Consider the following 16,069-nt stretch of genomic DNA (forward strand, 5'->3'; position numbering starts at 1 on the left):
ATTGGAAATATAGTATGTCGAATGGGCTAGGGCAGGGGTTCCCAACCTTTTTTGTCAGCCGAACCCTTCAACCTAAATTATATGCCTCAGGTACCCACCCACTTGATTTTAACTAAATCAAGCCTTTCAATAAATATAGATAAATGCTACAGCATATCCTCTTAACATGCTTCTTTTCACTATTTCAAAATATTAATATAATATTGATAATAATGAAATATTTTGTAATATAATAAAATATTAATATTACTACTGTTTTTATTCTTATTATTACGTTGGTATTTATTAATAGGACTATTAAAGAATTCAAAACAAGCATTAAAAGCTCACTTGCTCTGGCATAGACCGACCTTTTTAACTGGATACCTGTGCCTGGTGAGTCTTATACAGATCATCAATCCTGGGGAAAGTCTTTGACAGACGTACTCTGATCTCATCTTTCACGTCAAGCATGGATCTCTGCTTTGTTTTTATTGATCCCTTCAGTACTGAAACTCCACACTCACATTAGTATGTGGTTGCAGATGGTAAAAGGATTTTCGAGGCTTTTTGTGTGAGCTCAGGGTACATGGATGAAACAGCAGGGTCCAGCCAAAAAGATGTTAAGTCACGTCCAGAGCTCTGGTAGGTCTGATGCAAAAAACTGCCATTACTGAGATCAATCAGCTTGTCCTCCTCCGTCACAGTTAAGCTGTGGGACATGTTTGTGTTGGATGCCTTCAAAAAGGGATCCCTGATCCAGTCTTTGTCAGTTTTTAAGTCACTCCCAGCAAGCATAGTGAGATGGGCACAGATTGTCTGAGAGATGTCCACTGTTTCAGCCTCCCCATCATTCAATTCTGTTAAGCAGGAGAACATTGCGGTCACTCCATTCCTTACTCGTTCATGCCAGCATCAAATCTTTTCTATAAATCCTTTGAATTTGTCACACAAGTCCAGTATGTTTGTGTGCAGGCCCTGCATACTGGTGTTAAACGTATTCAGTTCATCAAACATATCAGGTTGAGATATGCAAGTTTAGCGTTCCATGTTGGATCCTTGAAGTGCATGGCCAAGTTGGAATTCTGATCAGATAAAATTTGATTAATTGATAAAAAAAAGTCTCAGTGCGCAGCTCAAACACTCAAGACGTGCTAACAACGTATGCTCACATGACATTCAACAGTTAGGCTAATCCTATCAGCTAATTCTGTTGTTGGTTTTTGCATATAAAGTCACGGTGTTACATTTGTTTGTTTTAATGTAATATATTTGACTTTAAAAAAATATTTTTTTTAAAAATTGAATTTAATTTGACATTGACATTCCAACACAATCTCATGAACCCCCTGCAGTACCGCCACGCACCACCGGGTGGTAACCCCTGGGACAGGGGAATTGGAGGTTTTGTACTGGCTGTCTGGTCAGGGCTCCTCAGGGCTGGATAGTGGGACGTTTAGGGAAACCTTCCAAGCTCAATCCCATTAGATGGTTATGTAAGAAGATGATCCTGTCCAGAACACCCTTCCTGTGAGTCATCAAGCAAGTTGGTCAGGCAGGGTGGAAGCGAAACAGCTTGTACTCCATGTCCCGTGGCCTGGTGCTCTCTGAGGTCTGGCTGTGAGTTACTTCATACTGCCTGTGTGAAGGTAAGAGCAAACACAGCTGTGCAGTCGATTCAAGAGGTTTTGTGTGGGTGTGCTTGCAAGCGTTGGAAAGGCGCACTGAGCAGAAGGATGTGTTTCATATTTCGTTTTTCACCTGATGGGGTTGGCAAGTGTCTCAGAAGCCTCTGCCGTCCCTAAGAAGCTTTACTGGTCAGTCCCGTTACACAGGAGCATAGATACCACCGTCCAGGCCTGTGTTGAGAGCAGTGGCATTCAGTGACCAAGTTAAAGTCAGAAGATAATGGTCCCATGTGATGTCAAGCTTCAGAGAATTTTGAAGCTTCTTATACAAAGAAATTTGAAGGTTTCTATACTTTCAAACAATGTGTGTGGCGGGTGGGATTCTTATTTTAAATGTGCTATTAAATAAACTGTTAATTTATATCCAGGAGTTTCTAAATTGAGCTGTCCTTGAATTTTATCTTGACACTGGTGCTTCTGTTTTCTGAAAGGCCACCTTTCAAAGGCAATGTGCTTGTCTCTGTGAAGAACACAGTTGCCCTTGCTCAAGGCTGGTTTTATTTGTGCTACTGTCAGTTAACTGCTGAATTATTGTAATGATTCCTCTGCAGTCCTCCCTGTAAGCATTCTAACCTGCTTCTGTTGTTTCACTCCACTGCTTGTAATGTGATAATGTGACAGCGAACACTAGCCTTTTGTGCTATACCATCGATTCGAATAGGTTTAAAAGAAAAAAAAGGAGAAAGAGGAGAGCATGCTCAACTAGATATTCCATTGCAGATTGAATAATGGTGATACAAAATCAAGAAATTGATCGAACACTGTCATATTGCTGTCTTCTTGATGCTTTACACAATGTCAGGAACACAGCAGTCATTTTTAGGAGTCATTTCTAATTCCTTGTCTGGATTTTCTATGCCAATATTTTTAGCAAATTTTTACTTTTGCCATTTATCTAGTTTTGTTTTACACCCACTTTGCATCCGGTTCAGATTTTCTTGTTCAGTCTCAAGTTTTAAGAGGCAAAGCAAGATGGAAATACTGGATGGGTATGTTTACAGAAATTTGAACTTGGTGGAAATACTGTGAAACCTTTCTAGTGACCAAGAGCGTAAAGATCTTGAGATGTGGGTGGCCTTTTCCAAATAGGAAGTACAGTATCTACTGGAATGAGTGCTTTTACAGATGGTATTACAAGGACTGCATCACAAGCTGTGGTTTTGCTCCTGAGGTTTGTCGGCATCCTGTACTTTTGTATGACCATACGGGTCACTGGGACAAAGACAAGTGTAGCAGCTTTAACAAAGCTAATTCATCACTGAAGCATCTGATATTCAGCTTTGTTGCACAGATAGGTTTATCCAATGTGTAAATTGAAGTTTGGCAAAACAGTGTACATTCTGATTGTAAGTTCTGCAAGAGTTAGGTTCTCCACATTACTGGTAAGATGTCTAAAAGATGAGCAGCCTGTTGGTATTTATCTTGGCAGAGGTTAATTGTTGTTTTCTAGATGCTCATCCTTAAGAGTTATGTTTTTCTTTCGGGCACATTTGGTTAAAATCAAAGGTTAAAACCAGTCACCAGTTTGGACATACCCACTTAATCCTTTAAAGAAGAAATTACGATTCTCCTGTTTCTGACACACAACCTGTTTGTTGAAACAGACCTCTAATTTTCTGCATTTGTTCCCTCAGATGTTTCCTGTGGACCACGATGAACTCCGTTCCACGTTCTGCTCCATCGTGTCATTCCAAGGACCTTGTGGTCGGGATCCTGGTGTTGGGTTTGTAATCTAGGCCCTACTCCCTCCCCACCTCCCCTCCCATTTCTTGCACAAAGAGAATGGACAGCCCCCCAAAACTGTCAGGGGAGACCCTTATCGTTCACCACATCCCACTGGTACACTGCCAGGTCCCAGGCAGGCAGTGCTGTGGCTCTCTCAAGCGGACCAACCCCTTCTGCCAACCAGACTTAGGCCTGACACGTACCACGTCCCTCCCTGAGCGAGACGTCCTGCACAGGGAGGCTCTGGTGTACAGCAGCCTGATCCAGACCTCCAGCAGCAGTGGAGGGGGTGGGGGCGGCAGCAGCCTGGTCAGTGACTCCTCTTCCTTCACCTCCTCCAACAATTCGGAAGAGCCACCCCCACCTCCCCGGCCCAAGAGCAGGGACCCCACAGGCAAAGCCAATGTGCTGAGACACAACCCATTCCTGCTGGACGCTGAGGACGATGAGGGTGAGGAGCTGGGTGGGGATGAAGGAGACAACCTGAATGGCTATCTGGAGGACAGCTCCTTCCATCTACATGGGAATACCAATGCTGCCAGCAACAAGACGTCATCTTTCCATCTGCATGACCTTGCCTTGGCTGCTGAACCCTTCTTACTGCATGACAGCCTAAGAGGCGTGCACAAGACATGGTGCACTCTGTCAGGAAGACCAGGAGTAGCCGAGGGCCATGAGGCTGACAGGTCAGGCCATAATGTGGGGGCTCTGAAGACTGCAAAACGGTTATCAGATTGCCTGGACCTCCTGGAGCTTGACTGCCAGGGGCGGCATGGCAGTAGTGGCTCCACCCTGTCCATGGACTGCGGAGAGCAGGAGTGGATTGGGAGCCCCACCGAGGAGGAGGAGGATCCCCTGAGGAATGGACACTGCAGCCGGCCTTGCAGCTGCTGCTCCAGCTCAGATTTTGCTCTGCACGGCCAAGGACACCGCTGTTGCTGCTTCAGCTTCTCGGAACCTTCGGAGAATGCCGACCACCAGATGGGCTACGTCAGCGATTCCTCCTGCAACAGCTCCGATGGAGTGCTGGTCAACTTCAGCGCCATCTACAATAAGATGAATAATGGTGGCCCTGCCAAGCCCCTCAACCTCAACTCCGAGGACCAATCATGCACTTCCTCAGTCTGTAGCCACTCAGAGGCCGGGGGAGCCTTCTACTTGGATCTGCACACCTCTCCTACTGAACCCCGGGGTGGCACTAATTCTTCCCAGGATGCCAACACTTGTAGCTGCCACTCACCCCAGGCTGTGGATGCCAACTGCAACTCCTACCACCTGCACTGTGATGGTGGATCTTGCCACACTGAGACCTCCGACCTCACTTCCTGTTTCCAGAGCCAGGCACGACTTGTGGTGGCCACACAGAACTACTACAAGCTGGTGACTTGTGACCTCTCTTCTCAGTCCTCCCCCAGCCCCGCTGGCTCCTCTATCACCAGCTGCTCGGAAGAGCAGCCCAAGAGCAGCCCAAGCCAGCCCACTGAGTATTACCTCTTCAGAAAGCCAGAGGACCAGGAGGCTGTGATGGAATCAAAGGATAATGAACAGGAGCAGGTAGGCGGGGAGCAAGGATCTCTGAGGGAACCCTGTTGATAGGAAGGGTTCACAAAACCATAAATTTACTAAACTCTTCTGAGACAGCCTGGGGTAGGGAGTGGAAGGAGTGTTCCCTATCCCTTTTATTCTTAGAAATTGTTTTCAGTGGCGGGTTTTAAATAATATGGGTTTATTAAAAGGGAAACTGAAGATGTGCTTTTACATGCAACGTATCCTTTCTGTTTGAATATGTTTTTTTCAGCTATGTCCCCCAAGATCTTTCAAAGTGAAGTACTGAGCCATTTACCACTACGCCGCACACCTTTTTTAGTACTTTTGAATGTGTAATCCAGTTAGATTACTAATTACTTAACCTTTACCCAGTTATGACAAAAAAATGAGAAGACTTTCAGTAGGTTCACAATTTTAGAAGCCACAGTATTTTTGCCTTAAAAAAGACACTGAAATTTTTTGGGGGAATTTGCAAAATAAAATCATTTGCCATGTCATGTGTGCAATGTTCTCGTTTTACACACGACTGTTATAGTGTAGACATTAAATTTCAAACCTTGAAGTGGCATTTCGCATTGAAACTGTCCATTTCCTGTTGGTATTTTTTGTCATTTCTTACAGTTAACGATGCCCATTGATAAAGCTGCCTCAGGGTTTTGAATTTCATACTATGTTTTATCACCTCTCCTTGTTTCAGTAATTCTAACTGTTAGTGAAGGCGGTTAGCTGTACCCTGCTGGTCGCGACGAACTTGTATAACCTGTCATAGTTTGCTGGGCTGATCTTGGCTTTCATTCTACAAAATCTCTGTTGCCATGAAACACAACAGCAATACAAATAATTCCTTAACTTCCTCGTTGACACCAGCTGCTTTTTATTAAGTTCAAAAGAAAAGGAAATAACGTAACGGTGGCTTGTTTTGAGCTTTTATTTTATCGTTGTTCAAACTGAGAAACATTCTTTTCTGTAACAGGAGGGGGGGAAGAGTGGCGAAGAGGTTTTGGAGCCCCCTCAGAATGTCATCGAGGGGCAGTTGTACGTCAACATCTCTCCACCCATGTTGACCGGTGGCGGGGCCACGGGGCGGCCGCGCTCCCGGAGCTACGACCGCAACCTGGACAGGTCCCCCCCGCCGCGGCTTGGCTCCCTGGAGCGCATGCTGAGCTGCCCGGTGCGGCTGAGCGACAGCGCGGCCCGCGCCTCGCCGCCCCCCCGCGTCACCTCCTTCGCCGAGATCGCCCGCAGCAAGAGGAAGAGCGCCAGCCTGGGAGGGGGGTCCCCGCCCCCGAAGAGCAGCACGTCGTCGTCGTCCCAGGACTTCTCCCCCATCCCCGAGCCACGCCACGCCGGGGAGAGCCGCAGCCTGCCGCCCATGCCCTTCGGACGCTGCTACAGCCAGAGCAGCGTTGACCTGACGCCACACGCCGGCCCCCAGGAGCCTCAGCCTCTCGGGGTCTCCCCCGGGGCCCGCACCAAAGCAGAAGGTAAGGAGATAAGCACAGGCCACGACGCGTTTCTGTTCCTTGAAGGTATCCCTCCTCCAGTGGCTGTGGCTCTGTCGGTTTCACCTTGGTATGGACCGATTTATTCACTTCAGTTTATTTTTATATAGCGCCTTTCACAACAAGGTTGCGCCAAGGCGCTTAATAATGCAAGTAACCATACATTTTGTCAATACAGAACAGAAGACCAGAAGACAATGGAGGAGAGGAACCAAAAACTCCTTAGTAAGGAGAACAAAAAACCTCTGGGGGTCCAAGGTCAACTGGTGGCCCAACCTCTTTGGGCATGCTAACATTATATAATTTAAAAAAAGGAAATAAAAATGGGTTTATCATTTGATCACTTCTTTGTATAGTCAACTCAGTAAAGATCTGGACACAGGGGCCATCCAGATTTTTCCTTTTCAGCATCATTTACCACAAATCTCATGTACCTACTGTATAGTATGTACTGTACCTGTTAGACACTCATTTAACACTTTTTTTTGTGTGTGAGGGCTGCATGTGTGCTCTTTTTCTTATTCTGTCTTTGCCTTCTTAATGTCATCATTACATTTCCAAAAATCATTCAAAATCAAACTCAAAGCTCCTCTGTAACAGAGCGGCTACCAACTAAAGGGATTTTGGAGACATTAGTGGGTCTGTCACATTTTGTGTCAGAGGACAGTTTGGGAACAAATGTGCTTTTTGAGAATAAAAGCAATACAAAATTTCACACAGTACATTACATAAAAGTGCAACTTTTATTTGTAATGTCAGATATCAAATAAATGGTGTAAGAAATGATCTTCCCTTCTGAAGAAACATGAGGGTCAAGTCTTGTCTCCCATTGGTCACTGTGAATCAGAGGCAGTGAAAGGGGTGGTCTAATTGTTGTGCAAAAGCATTTTTGCAAAAAATGACTTCCTGTGTAAGAAGATCACAGGGCAAAGCCTGAGCGTAAGACCCTCCTGATTCTAAAGCTTGAAGAGATCTGTCCAGTACTGTGCTGTACAAAAAAGCAAAGGAGTTCTGGGTTTGTTATCCATGAGGTAATGTGTTTTTATTATGAGGAAACAGAACAATATAGGCCATTGTTTGGGGAGGGAGGTGTTCAATGTGTCCTATAGCTTTTATGATTTTTTAAAAAATGATTAGACTTTACAACACTACATGACCTCATGAAGCACTGTTGTAAAACACACAAAATACAGTAAGACATACAGTACTGTACTTAAAATATATAGTGAAGTAATTGTGTAGGTTCTCTGTTTAAGTTAATTTTGTGTTACTCAGCCGCATCGAGTTCTGCTTTGCCTTACTCTTTTTACATTGTGCTGTACATATTAAGAGGCGTGAATGTAGTGGCCATGAATTCTCACTATACCTCATGTGAAGTACAGTGTCTGAGCCGACTGTTGCTCAGAATGAAACAGAGTGGGATTTCTAAATGTGTCTTTCTTTTCCTTTGGTCCTTTTGTTAGCGTTCATAGAACATTAAATAGCCCATCTTCCTGTAGTTTGGCAACAAACGTGCAGTGGTAATTTTGTACAAAAATAAAGAAAAAAAGACATTGTTTAAATACTAAATCGAAGATGAGCTCATATAATCTTCTCAGTTTCTCAGCTACAGTACCATGATTCAGCAATTTAAGTTTCATGGTTTAACTTGCTTTCTGTTACGTTAACAAGCTTTTGAATTCGGAATCGGACTTTTTAATGTCAGTCCTGCACAGAGGTGAAATATTAAGTATATCAACATAACATAAAAAAGTAACAAAGAAAATGGGCCCAGCTAAATCCACTGAACTAGTTTTGGATGATTGTGTACTGCAGCAAGTGTATGACCTATTTTGATTACTTATTTCAGAATGGCCCCTCATTGTTAAACAATTCGTAGTTATGGGTCACTGCTGGCCTTCAACAACTAATATACTGTAACATGGGAACATTTACTGTAATGGATGAAGGGAGATGAAGCTACTTGGTGGCTATTTGGCAAACAGTGTTAAATGTGTGCCGTGGAGCGCTGATGATCTGGCTCCCTTACAGCCCCTTGTTTGTAAGGCAGCAACTTTAGTTTAAAGGTGAATGAAAAATGGGATGTTTATCTAGGTATAATTTTCATAAATCATAAATGGTTCCATTATTTCTTTTGACAAACACATATTTTCTACATCTGACTTCATATTCCAACTTCTTTTCACCAGTATGAGAGCAGATTACATAAATGAAAGGCAAGAGGTGTAATAAAGCCAGATTTCACCACAGTTTGTCATACAATACAATTAATCTTCTTGACTCTAGATTTTCATTTTTGGGTCATCCACATACAGTACAGTCAGTTCATACAGAATGGGTTTGCAACATAACTTATACTCTTCTTATACTGAATAGAATAAGTACAGTATGCAGTAGTTTGCTATACCTGAAATTGTTCAGGTGTTGTTTTACTAACATTTTTTAAATCAGTGGAATCAGACATCAAGTGGAAGTCTTCTGGATCTTTTCTCTTTCTGTAGGGCATTGTTTGTAATTGATTAGACACCTATTGGGAACTTTTAACAGTGTAGATAAAAAATACATGGGTTAAACTTGGCTAGTATGGTAATAGTGGATCATATAGTGTCTGCACGTCCTTTTACAAAATGACCTATTTTGATAATTTTAGAATGGCCCCTCATTGTTAAACAATTCGTTCTTTTTAAAGCTTAGTGATCCAGCCTTTGTGCCTTGTGCTGTTTGTGCAGCAGTGGTTCAGTGCTCCAACCTGTGGCCGTCAGTGGTACTGCAAGTGGAGACAGAAGCTTGGAAACGACAGGGCTCCTAAATAAAAAACGCAAACAGATTGTGTAATCATGACTTGAGACCTCTGAGAGGGGGTTCTGTTGCAGGCATGGATTGACGCGGTGAGTAAGGTTCAAAACAGGCTAGTTTTGATGTAATTTGCTGCTACACGGTGGGGGTTTTCCACACGCCAGTATAAGCTGCAGTAGTGCAAGGTGTGTTTTCTTATTTTTTGCTTTTCAGTGTGCAGTATAAACAACTGTGAGAACAGAACACAGTTCTCCTTTCACTTTTGTGATTTGTGCAAGAGCTGGGAAATGGCACACAGTCTCTCTTGGTTAGGAGTTATTACTGCTAGCGGTGATTTCTTTTTGTGAATTTTTTCTAGCTTATGAAAGTACAAATCAGTTTCAGGAGGTTAATGTCAGTTCCTGTTATCTGGCAGTTGGGCTCACCTGTTTACATGAAGGACATTTTCCCAATAGAGTGCAATAGGCCTTTCGTCACTGAATCCTGTAGGTCGCAGGTTTATAAGACAGACTTTGGAACTGTAAGCGTAAGCTCATGGTACTGTACGTTGACATAAACGTAACTGCAGTTTCTTTTTTTTTCTTAGGTAAATGTCTTAGAAGGAAATTCATTGAATAGCTTTTAAGCTGTCCATGTGCCTTTGTTTGATGAAGAGCACAACGTTAGTCTCAGAGTATCCTTTATTTCTCTGGATTTTGCAGGACAGGAACCAGAGCGCTGAACCAATTTACCCTGACAAAGTAGCAGCCTACAGTAACACAGTCTTTGTCAGGGCTCAGCTTCTTGCAGATTCAAAAAGGCCTTTACCAGGCCAAACTGCAGATCAGGAATGAGATGTTTGTTGTAGTGTGTTTATGTTTACGTCTGTGTTGTTGTAGAGTTTTGCACCCCTGGAGTTGGACAGTCTAATGACTCCCTTTCTCCCTTACCGGGCTCACGTCTTCCTCCTCCTCCTATGAAACGGAAGGGAAGTCTTTGCTCTTTAGTTTCTGTCCTCATGTCCGTACAGCTGGTGCTCTACAACTCTCTCTCTGTGTCCCACTCTTTTCCACCACTTGCCCTCTCTGATCAGCACGCCCCTCTGTAGGCGACAGGGCAATATACCTGAGTGAGCCTGACTGGCCTGCTGCAGCCTGTCTTTCCACACCCACTGACACTAGGGAACAGTGGAGAACTCATCACATTATTATATGTTTGAATGTTATGCTTATTTATTATTTTTATAGTGCATTTACTCATAATGTGGTGCAGTAATTTAAGAAATCCACTTTTGTGTGAATTCAAATCTGAAGTCTAAGTTCTACATTTTGGTGAAGTGTGATGACCGAGTAATGGAGACATTCCAAACAACACGGTCGCTGACATAGTCAGTCACCTGAATCCCCAGTGACTCATTGCCATCAGACTAGGCATGTGGATAAGAAGAAGGGACACAATCAGAACTGACACGCACACATTTTACACATTTACAGGCTCCACAGCCGAAATTAGATTGTTCTTTCTCTTCCTTTGCAGCCCATGTGCACTGATGCAACTCCCCGCTCCAACTACATTTTACACAAACACAAAATCCTACCGACTGTAAATATTTGAATTAACCCTGTGTTGTCTTCTTACCTAAGATCACACCTGAAGAAGGCTCCACAGCCAAAACGTCATGTTTTCTTTCTTCTCTTTTCAGCATGGAATAAACCTTTTACTTGTTCCTTTGCAGCCTGCGCGTGCTGACGGAGCTCCCTACTTGAACTGCTTCTTACCTGAAATCTACTGATCAGGAGTGTTTTTGAATGCCAGTGTTTATAGTTGTTGGTGTTCCAACCTCCTTTTGCTTCAGGTTTTAATAGGAGCAACTAAGAGTTTAATTCACCTGATTAAGTGGGAGGAGCGTTATGTCAGATTGTGACTCCATATCTTATGATAATTGTTGGGGAGTAATTTTTGGGAGTACCTGGGGGGAGTAGATGGAGTAGTGGGTTGTACATGTGGGACCTCCTATATCAATAAACTGCACTTAATTGCATTCTCAGTGTTTTTTGAGCCTCGGAGTGTCTGTTTTTCCCTCAACAACATCACAAGAGGTTTTTCTTTTTGTATGTTTAGTGATTATGTTTTTGTTAAGCTAGATTGCGTATGTATGTTTTGTAAAGCTCTTCTGAGTGCATGATAGTAGCAGAAGAATGTGGTTGGACAGTTTGTCGACTGTCTGGTCGCATTGCTCACGGTTTTGTGTTTCCGTCTCTCCCCCTCTTTCTTTTCCTCTCCGCATCTCTCTCGACCTCGACCGCCCCCGCTCCTCCTCCTGCCTGCCTGCCCTGTGCAGGGGGCTCCTCGGAAGGGCGGCCTGTGGTGCGCTACAGCAAGGACCAGCGCCCCACCACCCTGCCCATCCAGCCCTTCATCTTCCAGCACCAGCTGAGCAAGCAGCCCAAGCTGCGCCCGCTGCTGAGCGACTACGTCAGCCAGATGTACAGCCGGCCCAGCGGGCAGCCGGCACGTGACCGGGGCTTGCAGAGAGAAGGGGAGGACGGGGAAGAAAAGGAAAGAAACGGGGCCAAGAAAGTGGCCCCTGATTCCGTGCGCCCCTCCCCTCTGGGTAGCTATTCGCCTGTCCGCCATGGGGCACCCAGCTCCGAAACGTGCTCCACCTGCACCCCGAGTCCAGACAAAGGCAACAGCACCAGTCAGCCCACGCGGAGCCTCTCATGCCCCTTGTCTGCCAGCCTTCTGCCCGTCCGGCCATCCCCGGTGCCCTGTGGGATTGTTCTGCCGCCTGGCAACGCCAACCAGACCAGAGAGTTCAGGGATGTCGTCCCGAAGGAGCCTCAGCAGGCCACGCCTCTGCAGGCCCCGAGGAAGGAACCACCGTCCTTCCTCCCATCTGTCTCGGGGTGCAACGTCCACCGCAGTTCTCTCCCCACGCTGCCCACTTCTGGGTTCAGCCCGCTGGGACACCTAGAGCCGGCACAGCGCTGTGGAAGCAGCGAGGGAGTCCGAGCCAGTGCAGCCAACTGTATGGGTGCCCGCCCACCCAATGGTACATATCCAGCCTCCTGATAACGCAGTACACTCTGTTGTTTTATTGGCTTCCAGACATCCCTCTGTGAGGGTGCTGGTTATGTTTTCAGCACTGTTTCAGGTTTGAGTTTACAGGCGCCTCTGCACTCTGGCTTTGTGTCTTTCACATTGTTCCTTCTTTCATTGCTTTTCATTTTCTGAATGCAAGACTATTGCTTCTTCAGTGCCTGCCTACTTGGTAAAATAAGCTCTAGAAGACAGCGTAAGATAAAGAGGTGATCTGCAGAAATTATCTTGTCCGTTCCTGCAACAAGTTGACTACTTTGAGTAGTAAACTATACAGTTGTCATTTTACTAGTCCTGCAGCAGCCTGAGGGTCTTCACAAGAGTGATGCTCTATTATCAAGATCTAGCACTTTAATACTAGTAATTCCTTAGATAGATTCCTTCCCGGCATGCTTTGTAAGGTTTCCAAAATCCTGACGCACACAGGCTGATGTAACACTAGTCATTCTGCATCAGTAAACCACTTTGCAGAACATAGGACAAAAAGTGCAAACTCTGAAAAGCTGTCAGCTTGTCCTTAAATAGAACTTAATTTAGAGCGAGTTATACTGAGAACTTTAATATGGAACCAAAAGAAAATAAATTGATTGAATGGCAAAAAAAGCTAATAATTATGTCCTCAAATTCTTCTACATTTGGAAGAATAAAAAGTAGAATTACCAGAAGCCATTATATTGTCCTTTAATTTTGTAGTCACAGTATATTCTCTTATTGCCTTTGATCACTTCATGATGTTCTGAAGAAAGATCTGCTTTTATTTTGTCCTCTGATCGAGTAGCTGAAGGAAGAGAAACTCTCTTAGGTCTTTCCTTTCTCTAACAAATGCTTTCTTTTCCTCTCTGTCCCCCTGTTTGTCTCTGCCTCTGCCTGCACACCTCTTTGTGCGTCTCCTTGCCCCCCCCCCAGCAAACCACCTCTCCCCTCAGGCCCTAAAGTGGCGGGAATATCGTCGTAAGAACCCCCTGGGCGTGGACCGGGCAGTGGGAGCCCCTCTGTCGGGCAGCTTGGACACCCGGAGACCGGAGGGCAGGCTGACCCGCCGCAACGTGTTTGACTTTCCAGCCTCTGCCATCCATGCCCATTCCAGGCTGAACGGTGCTGCTCCTCAGCCAGTCGTAGATTCAGGCGGTGGGGGAGGGCAGTGTGTGTTGAGGGGTCTAAGCATGTATGGATTTCTTGTGCGGTTTCAGTCAGCTTCACTTCATAAAAGGCACAGACATGAGTCTTTTATATGATGGCAGATGTTTAGGTTATTTTACAGTAACAATGTGTAGTCGGCGTATTTGTGAGTGTGTGAACGTGTGTCCATATGGACAGACCACAGGCAGGCACATAAACAGGGTCTGTCTGGTTCTGAGGAACTGAAGGTGGCTAAGGCCTAGGATGTGGCACTTTGGGACATGAGCCCTCCGAGGCAAATCAGATTGCTGCTGGCAACCGGCCCTGACAGACCAGTGAGTGAAGCTCTTTACTCTGGAGCAGAATTTCCAAACCGATGCCCAAGAGTGGTAAATGGTGAATAGTAGATGCTGTCTTTTCAGACGAGGTTCTAAACTGAAGCCCGTGGTTATTAAAGAACGAGGCTTGTTTATTAAATAACAATTCGTAAACGTTGGGTTGTGAACCCCGTTGTCCTTTGAGTTTGCCAGTACAGCCTACCTAACATTCCCCGTTCTTTTTTTTTTTCACTTTTCCATCCCATCTGCTGCGTAGTGGGGCTCCTGGTGCACAAAGGCCACTGGGCATCACTCAGGTGCTGCTGCATTCCAGTGGTGGACTTGACGCACATACAGTACCTCAGAAGGAGCACAAACCTCATGCTGAGAAAAACATGCTGACATGTGTTGACAGCATTGCCTAGAATTCTGTTTTTCAGTGCGCATCAAACTTTAGCCTTTCCCCTGGTTGATTTGCAGCTGTTCACTTGTTCTCTTGTTTACTTCTTAGTCCTGTTGTTGGAAGCAGCAGCTAATTGGTGTGTGCTGGTCTCCTCAACAGGCCAGTCCATGAAACAGCTACAGAATTACTACAGCGACTTCTTCCCAGACTACTTCTCGCTGACTGAGAGGCCACCTGAGGAGTTCTGTCTGTCCCCCGATGCCACAGCCGAGTCCATCTCCATCGACCTGCTGCAGAAGAAAGGTGAGAGAGGCATTGATGCGTCTTCTCGACTCTTCGAAATGATCTGTTTCTGTTACCAGTTCCTCTTTATCTGAGTATGTGTTACATGTGGAACGCAACCTGAGGAGAGTCCTCACCACCGTCTTATACAGTAGATAGACGTGGGAGGATGAGGATGCTTGGTTACATCTTTCTTGAAGACATTGTGTGCAATATTGGGGTTGTTACTATATTATTACCGTTTTAACAGTTAGTATTATTCTGTCATTTGTGCATTACACAAGTCTCTGGCATTGATATTAGTTGTGCTTAGTACGTAAACATAAGAAGTAAAATTGAAGGCTTCATTTTTGTTTTCCCGACCTTGAATAGGCATGTCGTCTGAACTATTGAAGCACTACCAGTTGTTCACAGGAATGTTGGCTAGTTTTTACCACCAAAAGCTGAGAAGTCTAGTAGTTATAGACCATGTAAGTCTTTTGTGATATGTCTCAACCAAGATTCAATCTTGGTAAATACTTTCAAGAAGAATACAGGTACAGTATGTTTTCTGTCATACTCATCATCATAAAGAGCTGGCAGTGCTTTATGCTTTGTTTGCAAGAGAAAAGTATCACTTTTAAGATCACCGAGATAGAGTTGGGAGGCATCAGTCATGCTGTGTATTTACTTTCCATCAGATTGCTTGCATTGGTGTTGTGACTTTTCTCTGTTGCACTCCTAATTTGTCTTGGAGCAGTGCAGTGAAATCTATTGTGCCATTTTATTTTGTTTTATTCTCTCAGGTTTAGTGAAGACTGTAAATACAGCAGTGGACTTGATAGTGGCTCATTTTGGGACTAGTCGAGACCCTGGAGTGAAGGTAGAGTCAAGTTCATTTTGCATCTATGGTTCCTTCTTTCCTTTATTGGAGTTTAGAAGTGTTAATCCCAGTGTCCTGGTAATATTGCTGGATTTCTTGATGAATAAATGTCTGTGTTGGTGTACTTCTAAAGCTTTAGGAAAAAAACTAAACAGATTAAGTATCATACGTGAAAAGAAATATTTGATACAGTATTTATTATTCTAATTTTATTTCTAAAAAGATGAATAAAATGATTATTGTTCTTAATTCCATATTGAAATTATAGATTACAGATTGCGTTTTAATTGCCTTTTATCAAAGTGTTAAATGTTCTTTTTCACCTTTCATTAGTTTTCATGCCATTTCTAGGCAATTCTTTTGGGTGGTTCCTCTGTGCTGTGTGTTAGCCTGTGTCCCAGTCCCTGCTGAAGCCCTCTCTGTGTGTCTGTGTGCCAGGCCAAACTGGGAAATAGCTCTGTGAGTCCCAACATAGGCCATCTTATCCTGAAGTACCTGTGCCCAGCCATGAGGGAGATATTGCAGGATGGGCTCAAGCCCTATGTGCTGGACATGATCATTGGGCAGCGCAAGAGTGTGCCCTGGAGTGTGGTAGAGGCGTCCACACAGCTGGGTGAGTACCAGCCTTGTCGGCTTTTGTTGTTCATCTGGCAGGTTCTCTCTTTTTTTTACTGTATCTGTCAGTGTGACTCCTCTTTTTTCTCCCTTTGTAGATCCTCCTACTCTTTCTCTGTATCTCTGCCTCTCCATTTCTTTGTGCCCTGTTT

The 16,069-nt window shown here is 44.5% G+C and overlaps 1 protein-coding gene across 2 annotated transcripts in view; it reads left to right on the plus strand.

Annotated features, from left to right (window-relative positions):
• rusc2 (RUN and SH3 domain containing 2) overlaps positions 1–16,069 on the plus strand; it is a 49,425-nt gene that overhangs the window by 25,819 nt on the left and 7,537 nt on the right. Inside the window, exons 2-8 of one of the 2 annotated variants that reach the window (XM_088630479.1) lie at positions 3,302–4,946; positions 5,914–6,424; positions 11,559–12,272; positions 13,226–13,414; positions 14,318–14,461; positions 15,226–15,302; positions 15,741–15,915. In XM_088630479.1, the coding sequence (XP_088486605.1) occupies positions 3,450–4,946; positions 5,914–6,424; positions 11,559–12,272; positions 13,226–13,414; positions 14,318–14,461; positions 15,226–15,302; positions 15,741–15,915 (3,307 nt within the window). In that variant the 5' untranslated portion in view covers positions 3,302–3,449. The remainder of the gene's footprint in view (positions 1–3,301; positions 4,947–5,913; positions 6,425–11,558; positions 12,273–13,225; positions 13,415–14,317; positions 14,462–15,225; positions 15,303–15,740; positions 15,916–16,069) is intronic. The other variant, XM_088630480.1, reaches the window with a different exon arrangement.

The sequence above is a fragment of the Lepisosteus platostomus genome, chromosome 4 (assembly GCF_059453375.1).
Source record: "Lepisosteus platostomus isolate fLepPlt1 chromosome 4, fLepPlt1.hap1, whole genome shotgun sequence".
In the NCBI taxonomy this organism is placed as follows: Eukaryota; Metazoa; Chordata; class Actinopteri; order Semionotiformes; family Lepisosteidae; genus Lepisosteus; species Lepisosteus platostomus.